This window comes from Lolium perenne, chromosome 7, assembly GCF_019359855.2.
Source record: "Lolium perenne isolate Kyuss_39 chromosome 7, Kyuss_2.0, whole genome shotgun sequence".
NCBI classification, from domain to species: Eukaryota; Viridiplantae; Streptophyta; class Magnoliopsida; order Poales; family Poaceae; genus Lolium; species Lolium perenne.
In genome coordinates, this window is record NC_067250.2 from 301311459 (window position 1) to 301328684 (window position 17226).

At 44.9% G+C, this 17226-nt stretch overlaps 1 protein-coding gene and 1 long non-coding RNA gene across 4 annotated transcripts; one reads left to right on the top strand and one right to left on the bottom strand.

Moving 5' to 3' along the window:
• Positions 1-983: 983 nt before the first annotated feature.
• LOC127312000 (uncharacterized) lies at positions 984-3507 on the bottom strand. Of its 3 annotated transcripts, none has more exons than XR_007858077.2 (5): positions 2749-3507; positions 2353-2501; positions 1769-1937; positions 1616-1677; positions 984-1255 (listed from the first exon to the last, which is right to left on the bottom strand). It is a non-coding gene; the product is annotated as an uncharacterized lncRNA (long non-coding RNA). The 3 variants fall into 3 exon arrangements; XR_011749582.1 differs by having other exon boundaries at positions 2353-2517; XR_007858078.2 differs by lacking the exon at positions 1616-1677.
• Positions 3508-14302: 10795 nt separating this feature from the next.
• Positions 14303-16896, top strand: LOC127314718 (uncharacterized). The gene is made up of 5 exons (XM_071824572.1): positions 14303-14688; positions 14794-14894; positions 16062-16191; positions 16335-16432; positions 16575-16896. Exons 1-3 carry the CDS (start codon positions 14394-14396, stop codon positions 16092-16094), a joined length of 429 nt encoding a protein of 142 aa, XP_071680673.1. The 5' UTR covers positions 14303-14393; the 3' UTR covers positions 16095-16191; positions 16335-16432; positions 16575-16896.
• Positions 16897-17226: the final 330 nt, after the last annotated feature.

Consider the following 17226-nt stretch of genomic DNA (forward strand, 5'->3'; position numbering starts at 1 on the left):
ATCCCCCCAACACTACTCTAGTGATGTTATTAAAGTAGTCTATTCCTCCTGCACGGTGTAATGGTGACAGTGTGTGCATCGTGTAGTACTTGGCGTAGGTTATGATTATGATCTCTTGTAGATTATGAAGTTAATTATTGCTATGATAGTATTGATGTGATCTATGCCTCCTTCATAGTGTGATGGTGACAGTGTGCATGCTATGTTAGTACTTGGTGTAATTGCAATGATCTATCGTGCACTCTAAGGTTATTTAAATATGAATATCAAATATCGTGGAGCTTGTTAACTCCGGCATTGAGGGTTCGTGTAATCCTACACAATTAGTGCTGTTCATCATCCAACAACAGAGTGTAGAGTGGTTTTATTATGTGATCAATGTTGAGAGTGTCCACTAGTGAAAGTATAATCCCTAGGCCTTGTTCCCAAATACTGAAATCGCTGCTTGTTTACTGTTTTACTGCATCTCTACTGCCTGCAATATTCCCACCATCAACCACACGCCAGTTGTAGCATCAAGCTATTTTCTGGTGCCGTTACTACTACTCATATTCATTCATACCACCTGTATTTTACTATCTCTTCGCCGAACTAGTGCACCTATACATCTGACAAGTGTATTAGGTGTGTTGGGGACACAAGAGACTTCTTGCTTTGTGGTTGCAGGGTTGCTTGCACTACCGCAGAATAGGCTATCAGTGACATGCTCAAAAGGCTCACTAGTGACATGCATAGCGCATGTCACTAATGACTAGTCACTGGTGCGAGGTTACTAGTGACAGGCAAAGTGCATGTCACTAGTATGTGTATACTAGTGACAGGTAAAAGAGATGCATGTCACTGGTTGTGATCGCCGATAATAAAAAAATGAATGAGCTTCTACTAATATTCTAGATTGCACAATAAGATGCTATGATAAATAATATGTATTTTCCACAAATATTTCAAATAGCACAATAAGATGTAGTATCAATGATACGTTTTCATCACCCAGTATAACATAATATTTTCATAGCTAACATGCTAGCATAAGTACTTGCATTCTGTCATAGACTAAGGAAGGAGAACAACACCACCACAGTACATGTATTATGGCCATATGCATAAGTTACTATGTATTATGGCCATATGCATAAGTTACTTTCACTGTTCTACATTTCCATCAACTTGTTGAGGTGCACCTTTTTCATTAGGTCTTCCTTGTATGGCCTTGAATCGCGCATGACACTGATGAGACACTAATGACGTGCTTAACCTGATACAAACAAGGAAATGAGGATATAATTGTGAGCAATGACACCAGGTGGGTAAACACTTGTTGGAGAATAAAGAGATTCTAAATAAATAAAAAACAAATAGTGGCACAAAAATAATCTTTCGCTATTATTTGTCTCACGAATGAAGTTATAAGACTGAACACTAATTATTTGGTAGGTCAAACATGAAACAATCTCACCCATATGCAAACGAAATAATCTCACAATGCAACTGTTGTGGACGCACTGAAAGTTGAGCCTGGACGGACAATGGAGTGCCTAGAAACATGTATATGATCTAGAACGCCAAATATCCAGAGTAGAAAACCCGCGAGTAAAAAACGTGATTAGCAATCCACCTTAGTTAGGAACTGAAACCCATGGCACCAGTCCAGCACCAAGTCCAGCACCAGTATAGCTTCTGGATTCAACGTGTGCAGGTTAAGCTACAACATATAATTACAGGATATAGCTATTCTTGCCTGGTGATTGGGAGTAGGAAGTTGGACTACCTTGAATAACAGAGCAACGAAATCACTTGTCCTCCAAGGCATTCCTTGCACCTGCCTGAAGAAGGCAGTAGTGCTCAATCTGCTCAAAGGGCCGGTACACCTCCTCTTCTAGAACGACCATCGCTTCTCTTAAAGAAGCCCATCTTTGGATGAAATATGTACTGAAAATCTGGAATATACACGATGGATTTGCTGTGTGGTCATTACATGGAAATAAGAATCAGTGCTTGGAGACAAACACAATCAGGACGGATGAACATGCTAGATCGGATCGTATTTTTCTCTTGGATCAACTCCACGATGGACGGAATACTTGCTTATACATACTGACGCTATGGTCCGGTAATTAATCTGTGTCCATCTATTGCAGTTCTAGATTTCTGTTCTCCGTTCGCCATCTGGAGATTCAGTACAGGTATTCTATAATCTGTACTCTCCCATGTATACTGCTATGGTTCTATCCAATGTACAAGATTGCAAGTAGCTAGGTGAGGCATAGGCGCTGGTGGAGCACAGCAAGGCAACAAAAACAACTCGTACCAAGAACAATTGGAGAAGTGGAGATGGGAGGAGGGGAAACTCACCGGAGGGCGTAGTCACGACTATGTACATGCGCACAGGATATTTGCATTGTGGGCGAGTTCGTTGGCTGCAACTCTCTCTGCCAGGCCACCCATGAAGGACCTCGCGGCGACCGCACCCTCTCCTCTGTCTGGCCGTCCTCAAATTACATCTGGATGGCACATGAACTGCACCATAAGGTATCATGGCCCAGTGCGCAAGTACACAAATCTCACGTTATTTTGAACACCAAAACTACATCTTATGCAATTTTCAAGTAGGCAGCAGCACGACAGGAACAAACATCAGTCAAAAACACAATTACTCATGTACTAGCAGACTAGCAGTACGCAGCTCAAGCGACATGGCACAGCCGAAACACATAACAGCAGTACAAGCATCAAGTAGCAGTAACGTACCATGCACGATCTGAATCGGGAGATATTAGGCATCACCGCACCAATGAAGAAATGTAAATGTCCTAATCAATGAAGAAAACACTTGTGAAAATAATGCTCACTGAAAATCAAGACCAAAGAAGCCCACCTTCAGATCGGAGTCAAAATTCGACCATAGTCGGCCAGGCGCGTCATTGCTCGTCCCTGCCGCTGGACGAGGAACCTGATTTCCCAACAGTACCAACATCAGCTGGTAGTTGCCCGGGCCCTTCCCCGTCGTAGCGTTTGCCGGAGGAGGACCCGACGTCTTCCTGGGCGTGGAGCATGACGACGGGACACCAGTTGAGGAGCGCGAAAGGAGGTATGCGATGGCAGCGGCGACGGTGGAGAGGTCTGTGAGGACGAAAGCGGAGATGAGGCAGCAGTCCAGTAGGCGCTACAGGATAACGGAATTAGGGAAAGGTCTTGAGGAGCGCCCCGTAGATTAGGAAGCCCTTGGAGGCGGCCATGTGGAAGATCACCGAGGGGTGGTGGCGGTTGTGAGGTAGGTGAGGAGGAGAATCTGGTGGATCATGGCGGCCGCCTCGGTGTTGGGGACCGCAGGGAAGACATGGGGAACGGTGTGAATAGGGCCAGGTCACGGCGCCCGGGGCTAGCGCGGGTCACGTCCAGGGCTCGCGTCGCGGCCGTCGGCAGCCATCCCTCTCGATGGTCAATGAGATCCATGAGTGCGAACGAGGAAGGGGGTTGCTCGGGAGAAACGAAAGGGAATGGGGATTGATTTTTGCAAGGAAACTGCTGGGCGTCCCCCGGGGGATCTGATTCCCCAGCCCCCGGGTCCCCAGCCGTCGGATCAACCATTTTGACGGTTAGATTTGCATGTAGCAAAAAAAACACCTCCGGCAGCAAAAAATCACCCCGGCAGCAAATGACTGAAGCAAAAAACGGTTCGTCCATGAATCAAAATAAAAAGTCTAAGCTCGCCGGAGACCTCGTCGGAGACCCCGTAGCAAACATCTTACGCAGATGTAGCAAAATCGCAAATAAATTGTAGCAATTTTTTTATTCATATGTTGCAAATCCTCTAAGACATCAACGGAAACCTCGCCCTGCAGCTGGCAATAGAGCCGTTCGAGGTTGCAGCAACTCCGTCCGTCTAGGACAAAGAACGCCGAAGCCGCTAGTAGCAACACCCGTGCCTATGGTAGCAAAAAATCCACCCTCCACCGATAGCAATGCCGTACACCTTAAATACCAAAATCGGCCTTCGCAGTAGCAATGCCGAAGCAGAGGAGCGCGAGATGGAGGCGACATTGGTAGCATCGGTGGCGACCGCCTGTAGCATTGACACCCTCGACTGATAGCATCAGTGAAAGACACTAGTAGCATCCCAAATTGGGTTACACAGCAGCGTCGTCGACCGCCGGTAGCAAGGGTGCCCACGGCAGGCAGCACCTCTGCCGACGGGGAGGCAGCAACGGTGCCCTCACGGCGCGCAGCAACGACGGCCATCAGTAGTGGCTGCAGGGGAGGAAGTCGGCAAAGAGGGCGACCACAGAGGAGGCGGAGCTTGATGTAGCGACGGAGCAGGCCATGGGGGCGAGCTCCCGTCGGTGAGACGTGCGAGCTCGCGGCGTCAAGGTGGCCGATCTCCCGTCGGCGAGACGTGCGAGCTCGCAGCGTCAAGGCGGCCGAGCTCCCGGCGTCACGGTGGTCGAGCTCCCGGCGTCGAGGCGGGCCGTGGGCGAGCTCCCGGCATCGAGGTGGCCGACCTCCCGGCGACGAGGCGGCCGAGCTCCCGGCGTCGAGGCGGGCAGCGGCCGAGCTCCAGGCAGCAGGTTGACTCTGGCGTGGAGCTTCGTGGAGGCGAACGAGATGAATCCAGCTATAGATAAGGTTGGGCTGTGTTTTTGGTTGGTGGGGCCAAGGAGAAGGAGAACCACGTGATCCTGGGCATCAGAGGGCCACGCACCCGGGGGTTGCGAGCGTCGTAGCCCCCGGGGGAATAGAATCATTTTCCTTTTTGCAATCACATGGCCCATGTCGTTTGCTTGATCCCTGCTTCCTCTCAGAAAGAGAGCCGTGTGATGGCCATCGGACGCGTGAGAGAACGTGCGCGCTCCTTGACGCAATAAACTGCGCAGGCAAGTTTTAGAATTGAGCAGTGCTTATACACGATTGATTTTTTGAACGATGCAATGCATGGTCTTCCGTTTCAGCTGGCTAGCAATCGCCTCCGTTCCATCGGCAATTCGTACGTTGGTCGGACAATGTTTTTCATACGCATAGCCATTCTCTTTAAGTTGTGCGGCAAAATTATGGGACGATTTGTACACCTAACGTCTCTACACGATTGTGCGTTTTTAATCGAGATGATGAATGTAAAAACATCTTATGCAAAACGTCCAGTCGTGGCTCTTCTCTCGTAGTGCGGTAGGACAACCCATGGAATAGTGACAGGCTTTTATAGATGCATGTCACTAAAGTATTTTTCTCTCTAGCATGGCTCCAAAAAGAACGGCTAGTGACAGCCTTTTTTATGAGCCTGTCACTATTGTTTTCTACTAGTGACTGGCTTATGCGAGCCTGTCTCTAGTGTTTGTACTAGTGACATGCATAATTTTGTCTGTCACTAAACATCTGGTGGCTATAAGCATTTCTGCAGTAGTGTTGAGAGGGATATCTTTGACCTCTTCCTCCCTGAGTTCGATAAACCTTGGGTGATCCACTTAAGAAAAACTTGCTGCTGTTCTACAAACCTCTGCTCTTGGAGGCCCAACACTGTCTACAGAAAAAGAAGCGTGAGTAGACATCAATCATCTCATACATATTCATCATCATATCATGGCCATATCACATCACCAAACCCTGCAAAAACAAGTTAGACGCCTCTAATTTGGTTTGCATATTTTACGTGGTTTAGGATTTTCGAGTAAGATCCAATCTACCTACAAACATGAACCACAACGGTGATACTAGTGTTGTCAATACAAAGAGTAGATTGAATCTTCACTATGGTGAGAGAGACAGACACCCGCAAAGCCACTTATGCAATACTAGTTGCATGTCGAGTGTGGAGCAAGTCTCATGAACGCGGTCATGTAAAGTTAGCCCGGGCCGCTTCATCCCACCATCCCGCAAGATGCAAAGTCCAACTAAAGACAACAAAAGCATCAACGCCCACGAAATCATTGTGTTCTATTCGTGCAACCAATCTATGCATAGACATGGCTCTGATACCACTAATGGGATTCGTAGCATAGAAAACAAAAATTTTCCTACCGCAAGAACGAATAACAAGCCAAGATCCAATCTAGAAGATGGTAGCAACGAGAAGATCATGAGACTAACCCTCGAAGATTTCCAAAGCCTACGAGATTAGATCTTGTTGTTGCTGTAGTCGTTCACTTGCCGCTTTCAAAAGTGCGTAGAAGATCTTGACGGTGCCACAGTCGGGCAGCACCTCCATACTCGGTCACACGTTCGGTGTTGATGACGACGTCCTTCTCCCCATTCCAGCGGGCAGCGGATGTAGTAGATCCTCCTCGGACTCCCGACAGCACGATGGCGTGGTGTCGGTGGTGGTGGAGATCTCAGGCAGGACTTCGCCTAAGCGCTGTGGGAGAAGATGGAGGAGAAGAGAGGCTAGGGTTTGGGAGAGAGGGGGTGGCTAGGGGCGCCGGCCAGGGGGCCCCTTTGGTGGTGCGGCCAGGTCTAGGCTGCCCCCTCCCTCTCCTCCTCATTGTGTAGGTGGAATCCCTAAGGCTTTGCCCAAAAGTTCGAATAAGACCCCAATTCAAAACTTCCATATGGACGAAACCTAGGGGGATAGGGACTCTCCCTTCCCCCTTTCTTGGCCGGCCAAGGAGGTGGAGTCCACCATGGACTCTACCCTCCCACTTGGTTCGCTGGTTAGGGTTGGTGAGTCCAACCGGGACTCCACCTTCCATGGTGATTTCTTCCGGAAAGTTCTAGAACATTCTAGCGCCTTCCATAAATGCACCGGATCATTTTCAAACATGGAAAGTGACTTCCTATATATGAATCTTATTCTCCGGACCATTCCGGACCTCCTCGTGATATCCTGATCCCATCCGAGACTCCGAACAAACATTCGAACTCCATTCCATATTCCATATCTACTTAAAACGACATCAAACCTTAAGTGTGTCACCCTACGGTTCGTGAACTATGTAGACATGGTCGAGAATCCTCTCCGACCAATAACCAATAGCGGGATCTGGAGATCCATAATGGCTCCCACACATTCAACGATAACTTAGTGATCGATTGAACCATGTACATACGATACCGATTCCCTTTGTCACGCGATACTTTACTTGTCCGAGGTTCGATCATCGGTATCTCCATACCTTGTTCAACCTCGTCACCGACAAGTAATCTTTACTCGTACCGTGGTATATCATCTCTTGTGAACTATTCACATGCTTGCAAGCTAATTAGACGACATTCCACCGAGAGGGCCCAGAGTATATCTATCCGTCATCGGGATGGACAAATCCCACTTTTGATCCATATGCCTCAACTCTTACTTTCCGAATACTTAATCCCATCTTTATAACCACCCATTTACGCAGTGGCGTTTGATGTAATCAAAGTATTCTTCCGGTATAAGTGATTTACATGATCTCATGGTCGAAGGACTAGGTAACTATGTATCAGAAGCTAATAGCAAATTGAACTTAATGACGTGATATTATGCTACGCTTATTTGGGTGTGTCCATTATATCATTCATCTAATGACATAACCTTGTTATTAATAACATCCAATGTTCATGATCACGAAACTATGATCATCTATTAATCAACAAGCTAGTTATACGAGAGGGTTACTAGGGAAAACTTGTTGTTTACATAACACACATGTATCAATGTTTCGGTTAATACAATTATAGCATGGTATGCAAACATTTATCATGAACACTAAGATATAACAATAATTATTTTATTATTGCCTCTTGGGCATATCTCCAACAGAAGGTGCAAGGCGACGCGCTTGGCCGGGGAGACACTGACGCGACCTCAGATACGCGAGGTGGAGGCCGACGATGTGGAGCTGGAGGCCGGCGAGGTAGTGGCCGTTAGTGAATGTTAGTGAGTAGCAGGATCCAACGGTGGTGGACCAAATCCAACGGTGATAACCGGGTGCTCACGCATCCCCCTGATCACCAAATCCACTTTCTAAGGCTACAACAACCACTCAGTTTTTTTTTTTGCGAAACACGAACGCTCATAGGTACTTACATACACTTACCCTATGAACACACACCATACCTTCGTGAGCAACTTCGAGAAACTGAGTTCAAAAAACTGATCTAATATGTTCACTTGGTGGACAAGGAGCGTCAATGCTCCTATTGACGGAATTACCACAAACGTCTCACTATCGATGTGATGATTGCTTCCCACTTCCGCCTTTATGATATACGAAAGTGCCAACCCTACTTTTTTTATCCTTGCTGCATTAGGGGCGTCAGTGCCCTCTAACATCTAACCACACATTAGTTCTGTTCCGTTCGCAAATACTAAATAATTCAATTTTATTTAGATAGAGATGTATCTACACAGTAAAATGCGTCTAGATACGGGAGTCACTTGTATTTGAATGAGAGAGTAATTGCCAACTGGATTTTGATGTCACTACTATCTTAATCCTTCACCGTTCTGGGATTCGTGCTACACATGACTTTCTGATAGTTTTGTATATAAGAATTTATTCTAAAAAAATCAGCTAAAACTTTACATGATTGGTTTCATAAATTTTAATTGAGATTTCAAATACATTTCAATTAAAGTTTTACGAAACTTGTGAATGCATGAAGATTCAACGTAGTGTTCATTATGTTCTTCGTGTGAAACTTTTTCTGATGTTTTGTTTGACATCGCTATGTAATCTCAGTTCTCTCCTTCTCGGGAGGCTGCTAGCTCACTGTCTAGGTTGCTAAATAATGTTTCAGTTTGCAAAAAAAATGATGCTTAACTAAGTACACCAACATGCTGTTTTCTGAAGTATTTTAAATTTTCAAATCGTATTTTTTTGATACGTGTAGTTTGGGCTCACAGCGCCACATCGGTAATGCTGGCGAACAGGCCAACGTGAATCCGGTCGGAAGATGGACTCCATACGGAGTCCGAACAGATCCCTCCGCCTTTATATATACATAAATAATACATCGACCCGCCGCCGCTTCGTCCATCCACAAAAAACCGCACCCAACTCGAGTTTCAGATTCCTCGCAGCTGAGTCGACGCGTCCGATCTAGCAATGGCCGAAAATAAGGAGTCTCCGCTCGATCTGAGCGCCGGCGGATCAAGCGCACCGATGGCCGGCGGCGAGGAGTTCTCGCTGCAGCCCTGCAACCAGGTGGAGGAGAGCGCGCGGAAGAGGAAGGCGCCGGCTTCCGGACTCAATGGATGTGCCCCGAAAAGGAGGGGAGAGGAGGTGGTCGGCGAGGAGGAACCTTGGCGGGCGGTGGACTCGCAGCTGATCCTGCAGGAGGGGGAGGAGGGAGCCACCCCGGGCTTCGACGAATTCATGGTGCGGCTCAGGGCGAGCTTCGCTGCGGACGTGAAGAAGGTGTTCGCCAACAGCCCGAGCATGGTGTCGCCAGACTTTCCCAAGGCGTCCGATCTACCGATGGCCGACCAGGAGAAGTTTCCGCTCGATCCGAGCGACGACGGATCAAGCATGCCGACGGCCGGCGGCGAGGAGGGGGACGACGATCAAGCGGGCCGTCTTGCCGAGGAGTTAAGAAACACGGTCCAGGGGGACATGACCGTGGCGGCCTACTGCAGAAAACTGAAGAAGATCGCCGATCAGCTCTATGACATCGATGACCCCGTCTCCGACAAAAACCTCACCATGCAGCTCATCGCCGGCCTCGACGCCCGGTTCAAAGAGCAGCGGGAACTCCTCGAATCCATGGTTCCCTTTCCTTCCTTCAGGGAGGCCCAGTCCAGATTGCAGGTAGCCGAGATCAAACTCACGTCCAAGATCAAGTTCACGTCTAAGGGAAAGGCCGACCCTGATCAGACCCGGCGGAGGTGGAGAGCCTATTATGAATAAGCTCCAGTAAGGGCCACCTATTGTTACTGGCAGTAGCGAATCCAGCCCATTTTTTTAGGGTGGGGCAGACCCTACTTAGGCTGGGTTTATTTTTATTTTTTTCCCCTTATTTTCTATATAAAACATACGATATTGACTGGGAAATCTTAGGGTGGGGCCCTTCTTCTGCAGTGTTTTTCACCATGTGTGTTGTGGTATGTTATGTTATGTTAAGCGAGGTGTACGTTTGTTCTGGTTGATTGGGAGAGCAGGTAGTACCTTTTATTCTTTTGCTTCAGTGTTGAACAAGGGAGAATTACATGGCTGTGGAACAAAACATATACTTCCCTCACTTGATCTCTTAATTGTGGAAAGGGTTGCTTTGCCCATGGTATATGTTGTTTACCGATGAATGTTGCTAGTACATAAATTAAGTCTATAAAATACATATATTTCGCATTGTAACCAAAATATGCCAGGTTTTCTAAATGAGCCAAAACCACTCGAACCTTACAAAGTTCCAAATAATGGGGATACTACAATTTCTGTTCCCTTATGGGGCACTTGCAACGGGGCACTGTGTAGTCTACCGGAATGCTCCCTCTTTTTAGACGTCGGATCTAAATCGTGCGGCTCTGCTCCGTTTCCACTAGCGTCCAAAATGTGGCCGGCTTCATCTCATCGAATTAATTAGTCTTGCGCTGTCCTCACCGTATTCATCTCCCCCGCACTCACTTCCCCCTTGTTCGCATCGCTTCTGTGTCCTTCGTCACCCCGTCGATTGGAGCCTCGCCGAATCCAGTCGTTGACGACGAGAGGTACTGCCGAGAACTTCGTTGTGTTGTGTGTCGGTGTGCTTAGGTCCCTTTCTTCTTGAACTCGTCGTTCGTCGTTCTCGGAGTTTTTTCGCCGTGTTTTTGGTGAGTGCGGATTTGATTTCCGTGTCGATCTCACTCGAATCGGCCAGTCTTAGTCCAGCGACGGTGTGTAGTTGTCGTTGAAGATCGTCGGGAGGGTTAGGCGTGTCGAATCGTGGTATTGTCGTTCCTGGATATGGCTCGCCGTCGGTGAGTAGCGCTTTGTTGTCGGTGCCGATTTCACGCGATTCGGCTCGTCCTAGTCCGACGACTGTCTGGAGTAGTCGTTGAAGATCATCGGGAGGGTCAGGCGTGGCGAATCGAGGTGTTGTCGTTCCCGGAGGTGGGTCACCGTCGGTGAGTAGCGCTCGGGTTTGTTCTCGGTGCGGATTTCACGCGATTCAGCTCGTCCTAGTCCGTCGACTGTCTGGAGTAGCCTGGAGTAGTTGTTGAATAGGGTTTGGTGGTCAGGCGCGGCGAATTGTGGTGTCGTCGATCCCTCTCATTCGAGGATGTGTGTTCTGCTCGTAGCATTTGCTGCTCGTTCGAGGATGTGTGAATCTGCATGTAGTTTCCCTCTTTTGTTACATGTACTAGATCCCATACTCATCATCTATAATGTATTTTTTTGCTCATACTTTGTTGTCTTTTGCTCATCCTGCACATAGTGTGTTTCATTTTGTAGTTTCTGGGGTTTTATTACATATGTAATATGCAGACCTGAATTTCCCCATGTAAATTTTTTCACCATACTTACATGTTCTTCCTCAAAGATATTTCGCAGTATTGTTTTTACATCTGTAATATGCATAGCTGAATTTTCCCATGTAATTTTTTACGCAGTACTTACATGTTCTTCCTCAAAGACATTTAGTAGTAGTTTTCTACATCTGTAACATGCAGACCTGAATTTTCCCATGTAATTTTTCTTACAGTACTTACATCTTCCTCAAAGACATTTAATAGTATTTTTTTACATCTGTAATATGCAGATCTGAATTTCCCCATGTAATTTTTTTCACGGTACTTACACGGTACTTACATGTTCTTCCTCAAAGACATTTAGCAGTATTTTATTTACATCTGTAATATGCAGACCTGAATTTCCCCATGTAAATTTCAGTTGAATGAATTTGTCCATTCAATTGAATGAATTTGATTGTAGTTTTTTTCTAGGTTGTTGATTTCTAGATTTTGTTATGTTGACTGTATTATTTTGGATGATCTAGTGCTTAATTTCCTGTATCAAATCTGTGAAATCAGATAATGTTACACATCCTCATGTATAATTCATATTCAGGTGATGTTACTGTTTTCTCATGTATAATGTTTTTTTTTCGCATGTATTTTAGTGTGTTCCATTTTGTAGTTTCTGGAGTTTTTTTACATCTGCAATATGCACACCTAAATTTTCCCATGTAAATTTTTCACAGTAATTACATGTTCTTCCTCAAAGATATTTAGCAGTATTTTTTTACATATGCAATATGCAGAGCTAAATTTCCGCATGTAATTTTATTCACGGTACTTACATGTTCTTCCTCGAAGATATTTAGCAGTATTTTTTTTTTACATCTGTAATATGCAGACCTGAATTTCCACATGTAATTTTTTTCACAGTACTTACATGTTCTTCTTCAAAGACATTTAGCAGTAATTTTTTTTTTACATAATATGCAAATCTGAATTTCCCCATGTAATGTTTTTCACAGTAATTACATGTTGTTCCACAAAGACATTTAGCAGTATTTTATTTACATCTGTATTATACAGACCTGAATTTCCCTATGTAGATTTCAGTTGAATGGATTTTTACATTCAGTTAAATGAATTTGATTGTAGTTTTTGTTCTAGGTTGTTGATTTCTAGATTTTGTTATGTTGACTGTATTATTTTGGACGATTTAGTGCTTAATTTCCGTTATATGCATGTATCAAATCTGTGAAATCAGATAATGTTACACATCCTCATGTATAATTCATATTCAGGTGATGTTACTATTTTCTCATGTATAATTTTTTCGCAGGTATTTTCTAGTTGTCATTGATGTCATATCTGAATTTCTTTTCAAAATGATCCCACTTACATCTTTGGTAATGAACATTTTTCCCTGTAATCTGAGCTGAGCTGAATATTTTCTTATGATTTTATCTGTTAAAAGATGTAACATGGTGTGTAATGTATATATAATATTCTTTTGTGCCCAAATATTTTTTGTTTTTTGTTTTTGGTTTTTTTTCTCAGTAGAAGTCAAAGACTCCAAAGACCAAAAAGAAGAACAGCTATGCAAAATTCAGAAAGATGAAACAGAGGCTACAGTATAAATCAGTCCTCCATAGCAAGACGTGCTGAATGAGAAACCGTTGAGTAGTGTGCCTCCACTGTAGGAGCGATGCCACTTGCATCGGAGGCACCAGCAAGAGATGATGAAGATGAAGGTGACACCAAGGTGTGCCTCCACTGGAAATGTAAATAATGATGCTGACAAGAAAGAGGATGATGAGAAGAAAGAGAAGGTACGTATTATTGATTTCACACGTTTATTTTTTATCTTTTTGTATTCCTTTGTGTGTTTAGTAAACATGATGACAGGCATGTTTTATTTATTCTTTTGTAACAACAGTAGGTTCTCTAGATCTTTTTTTCTTCTACATCCACGTTACTATTTTTTACATCCTCAATTAGAATCACAAATACTAGAATATTTTTTGAGATGTAATTTTATGTAGCTAAACTCTAATTTATTACATTCCAATATTTGTTCTGAATTTGAGGAATCAAAGGAGAAGATGGGCAGATGCATTTACTTTTTATTTATGTGAATTTATACATAATCAAGAGCTCGTTTTTCCCCGTCATGAACTCTCCACGGAGTTGAGGAATGAGAATGCATTCTCTGCATTTGACGTGGACCTGGACGGTAGTAGGAGATGAAATAGGACTTTCTATTTTTAGACCACCGGGATGTTAGACTCGTTTATTTCCTAATTTGGGTGGAGTATCCCGGTAGACTAACCGGTGCTATAGCACCGCGTAGCATTGTCCTTTCTTATTCCTCGTTTCTTTCTCGCCACCTCCACCCGCTCCCCTGACACTGTCCCTCCCACGCCGCCGATCTCCACTAGACAGGGAAGGTCTGGCTCATCGCAGTCGGGTGCGCCTCGCGGACACCGGGAGGCTAATCGATCCGCCTCAACGACAGTGGGGTGCTAATGTATCTGCTTCACCGTCCCTGGGATGCCAGTATGCCACATTGCCACCAGTGCTTCCCGTTATCTCCTCCGGCGGCGCTTTCTGCTCCAGTCGCGTGGTCCCTCGGTGATCATGCATAAAATTTGGGAGGAGGACAAGAACTGGATCCTTCCCGGTGCAAAGGGTCTTGGGGAACTTTTAGGCTGATCTTTCTCGGTGGTGTTCCTTGGGAGGGGGGGGGGGGGGTTCCCCCCCTTGTTCTCGTTTTTCTTTTTGTGGGTTCAGCCATCCCCATGTTTTTTTCTCCTATCTACACTACTTAAAAAGGAGGAACATGTTCCTTATTCTGCCAACCTCCCAATACGTCAAACGGTTTCGTCGTCCTTGGTCGTACTCCTGTTCCGCTTCAGCATGGGCCGCTTCAGCCAGGCCCATCAGAATGTTCGTCGCACCCCTCGCTCTTCTCTCCCCCTGGCGATCCCTCCCTATCCAACCCTAGCCACCCTGCCGATCTCCTTCCTCCTTCACGCGCGACCAGGGAAGCCCCGACATGGCGCAGCACCCGGAGGTCGCTGGCGTGTTCCATGCCCGGCCGTCCGAGCTCGCCATCATCATCCAAGCTCGTGTGCATGTGCCTACCCATTCTCCTCCCGCACCTCACCCTCCATGCCTCATCCTGCTACACTTGGGTGACACACCAGCCCTCTTCCCCGCACCCGGGGCCACTCACACCTTCCCCTCCATCGCCTCCTCACACCGGCCGCCGGATCTGGCCGTCACCATCACCACCGTGCAGAACGGGCTGTCACCACCTCCCCCTGGACAAATTGCGAGAAAGAGCAGCAGTATGGATGCCGAGATCCGACCTTCCCCCCTCCTCCTCCTCCTCCTCATGTCTATCCATCTCTCTAATCTGCAGCAACGAGAGCATTTACCATGTGTTCGTGCAGTGAATTTTAGGTCAATACATGTGGACGAATTGAAGCATGTTTTGTACTCTGAACTGAAGCATGGGAAGATGGGATCCAAGCACGTCTTGTGGATATGGGAGGTCAGCCAAATTAACTGTTACTAATTGCTGTAGATTTTTCAAGTTATTGATGCTCTATGATTTACCTTGTTAGCAAGGCTGGTATGCACATTGGGGACTCATATGGAGAATTAGAGTGCGTCAACGTAATGCGGTAGAAAGCGCTCTGGCTTTTACGATGCCTGATGAAGCGATGATTGTTGGGTGTTAGGTAGCAGCACAACTTCGTTCACTTGGAGATGATGCTACATTTTCTATATAAGTGCCTAACATCATCCACATCCTTAGGAATCTCATGGAAAGTTTGTAAATACCTTTCCTTTGCACTCTTCTATACACTATTGATTTTAAAATCTATGATCAACTGAAAAAAGAGAAGTATATGTATATCCCCTTGTTGTTTGTCAGCTTGTGTCATGGTGCTCACTCGTTGACCTTAACATGTTGAAATAAATATCTCTCTAGCATGGAATCCAGAAGACTGGAGCTATTAGTGTTTCTTCTCTGCTGTTTTTGGCCGTCAAATGCAGCAGCCTACAGACACACGAGCCCAGCCCCAAACCACTATACAACACTCCAAAAGCAGGTGAATAATTCTCATCCACCAACTCATGGAAGTTTCCAAACATTACACCTTTCCAATATTCTAGGTTACTCACTATCAAAATTGAACTATTTGGAATAAGGAATATCCACCACATGTTTGCTTGAATGTTTTCCTGTCAATGCTATACCTAATTAACTTAGGATGATAGAATCAAGAATCCAGATGGAGGGCATACATTTTAAAACAAGTTTAAATTATACAGTGGATATATAAAGTGTAAACCAATGTGATGTCATGTTCTTATTTTTGGCAAGAATTATACCATCGGAATATAATATAAGTTCATGGTTCAAGTCTCTGATGGAAATATAATAGCAGTCTGAAGTCTAAACATGTCAATTTGAAGTAGAAAGATGCCTTTAGCTGTTATTAACTGTCAACCAGCATTCGGTGGTCTTGTTCACACAAAAGAAAAAATGGGCATCTCTCTGAAAATATTCTCAAAATTCTTCTTTAGGTAGATGTCCTTTCAGGTTGTTGGAAAATTAATGATCAATCATTTTTAGCATATATATATATATATGTCTATTGCTTCAGATTCTTATCCTTTATGTGTCATACTGTATTGCCTCCCTTTTCAGTCGAAGAAAAAAAATGTGCATTGCCAGCTGTAGATGGGTGATTGGCCATCTGAGAAGGCAAACGATGGCTGAGTTAAGTAAGTTTCTTTGTGGTGCATATGTGTGAGACCTAGGATTTAAATGCAAGAAGGTAAGACAAGTTGTTCCTTTTCTTAGTTGTAGGTATGTGGCTTCGTTTTGTTTATCATCATCTGTACTTTTATTATTATTGGCGGATCGTGTTCAGCTAGAGTGCCTTACGAGAATTCTGTCATCTATTTTTTGCCAACTAAGGTATGTGAATCTAGATGAAATCCCTGGAGGGGTATGATCTCACATGGACATTGTTCATCATTAAAGTTATGCCCTCCCTGGAGGAACTATATTTGACAGTATGTTCGTATCCGAAGCTCAATCTCTTCTTTCTACTGTATGTAGCAAACTTTTATGTTAGATTCTGTAAAAACTTCACTATCATATAAAATATGGGAAATTAGTAGCCTGTGTTTGTTCACTCTGTCCTATGACATGCAGGTGTGGAGTCACCTGTGTAAAATGGAAATGGATGAGAGCACTCTTGTAGGATTGGACTAGGCATAGGTGCCCGATAACTAGACATGGAGGCCCGGATCCGACCTTCCCTGCTTGATCTTCCTTTTTTCCTGACCTTCCCGCTCGATAACATACTTTACCTAACCTGACCTAACACATTGAGGTAGTCTTATGCTTAACTGGTTCTTCAATGAGATCTCTTAGAATCTGGAACATAGGAGCAGACATATACTTGAGGTCTCAAGTTGCTTCACAGAGGCCATCGTCATCTTATACACTGCTTATATCAACGCCGACAACTCAAAGCCACACCTATCTGGTCAGTTTTGTTGGAGATATGCCCAAGAGGCAATAATAAAATGGTTATTATAATATATCTTTGTGTTTATGATAATGTTTACATACCATGCTATAATTGTATTAACCGAAACATTGATACATGTGTGTTATGTGAACAACAAGGAGTCCCTAGTAAGCCTCTTGTACAACTAGCTTGTTGATTAATAGATGATCATAGTTTCATAATCATGAACTATGGATGTTATTAATAACAAGGTTATGTCATTATGTGAATGATGTAATGGACACACCCAATTAAGCGTAGCATAAGATCACGTCATTAAGTTCATTTGCT

Bases quoted from the DNA above. Each gene is read 5' to 3' on its own strand.
- LOC127314718 (XM_071824572.1), top strand. From the start codon at position 14,394: ATGGCGCAGCACCCGGAGGTCGCTGGCGTGTTCCATGCCCGGCCGTCC. The intron at 14,689-14,793 runs GTATGGATGCCG...GTGTTCGTGCAG, and splicing joins AATTGCGAGAAAGAGCAGCA to TGAATTTTAGGTCAATACAT. The intron at 14,895-16,061 runs GTCAGCCAAATT...CTCCCTTTTCAG, and splicing joins ACGTCTTGTGGATATGGGAG to TCGAAGAAAAAAAATGTGCA.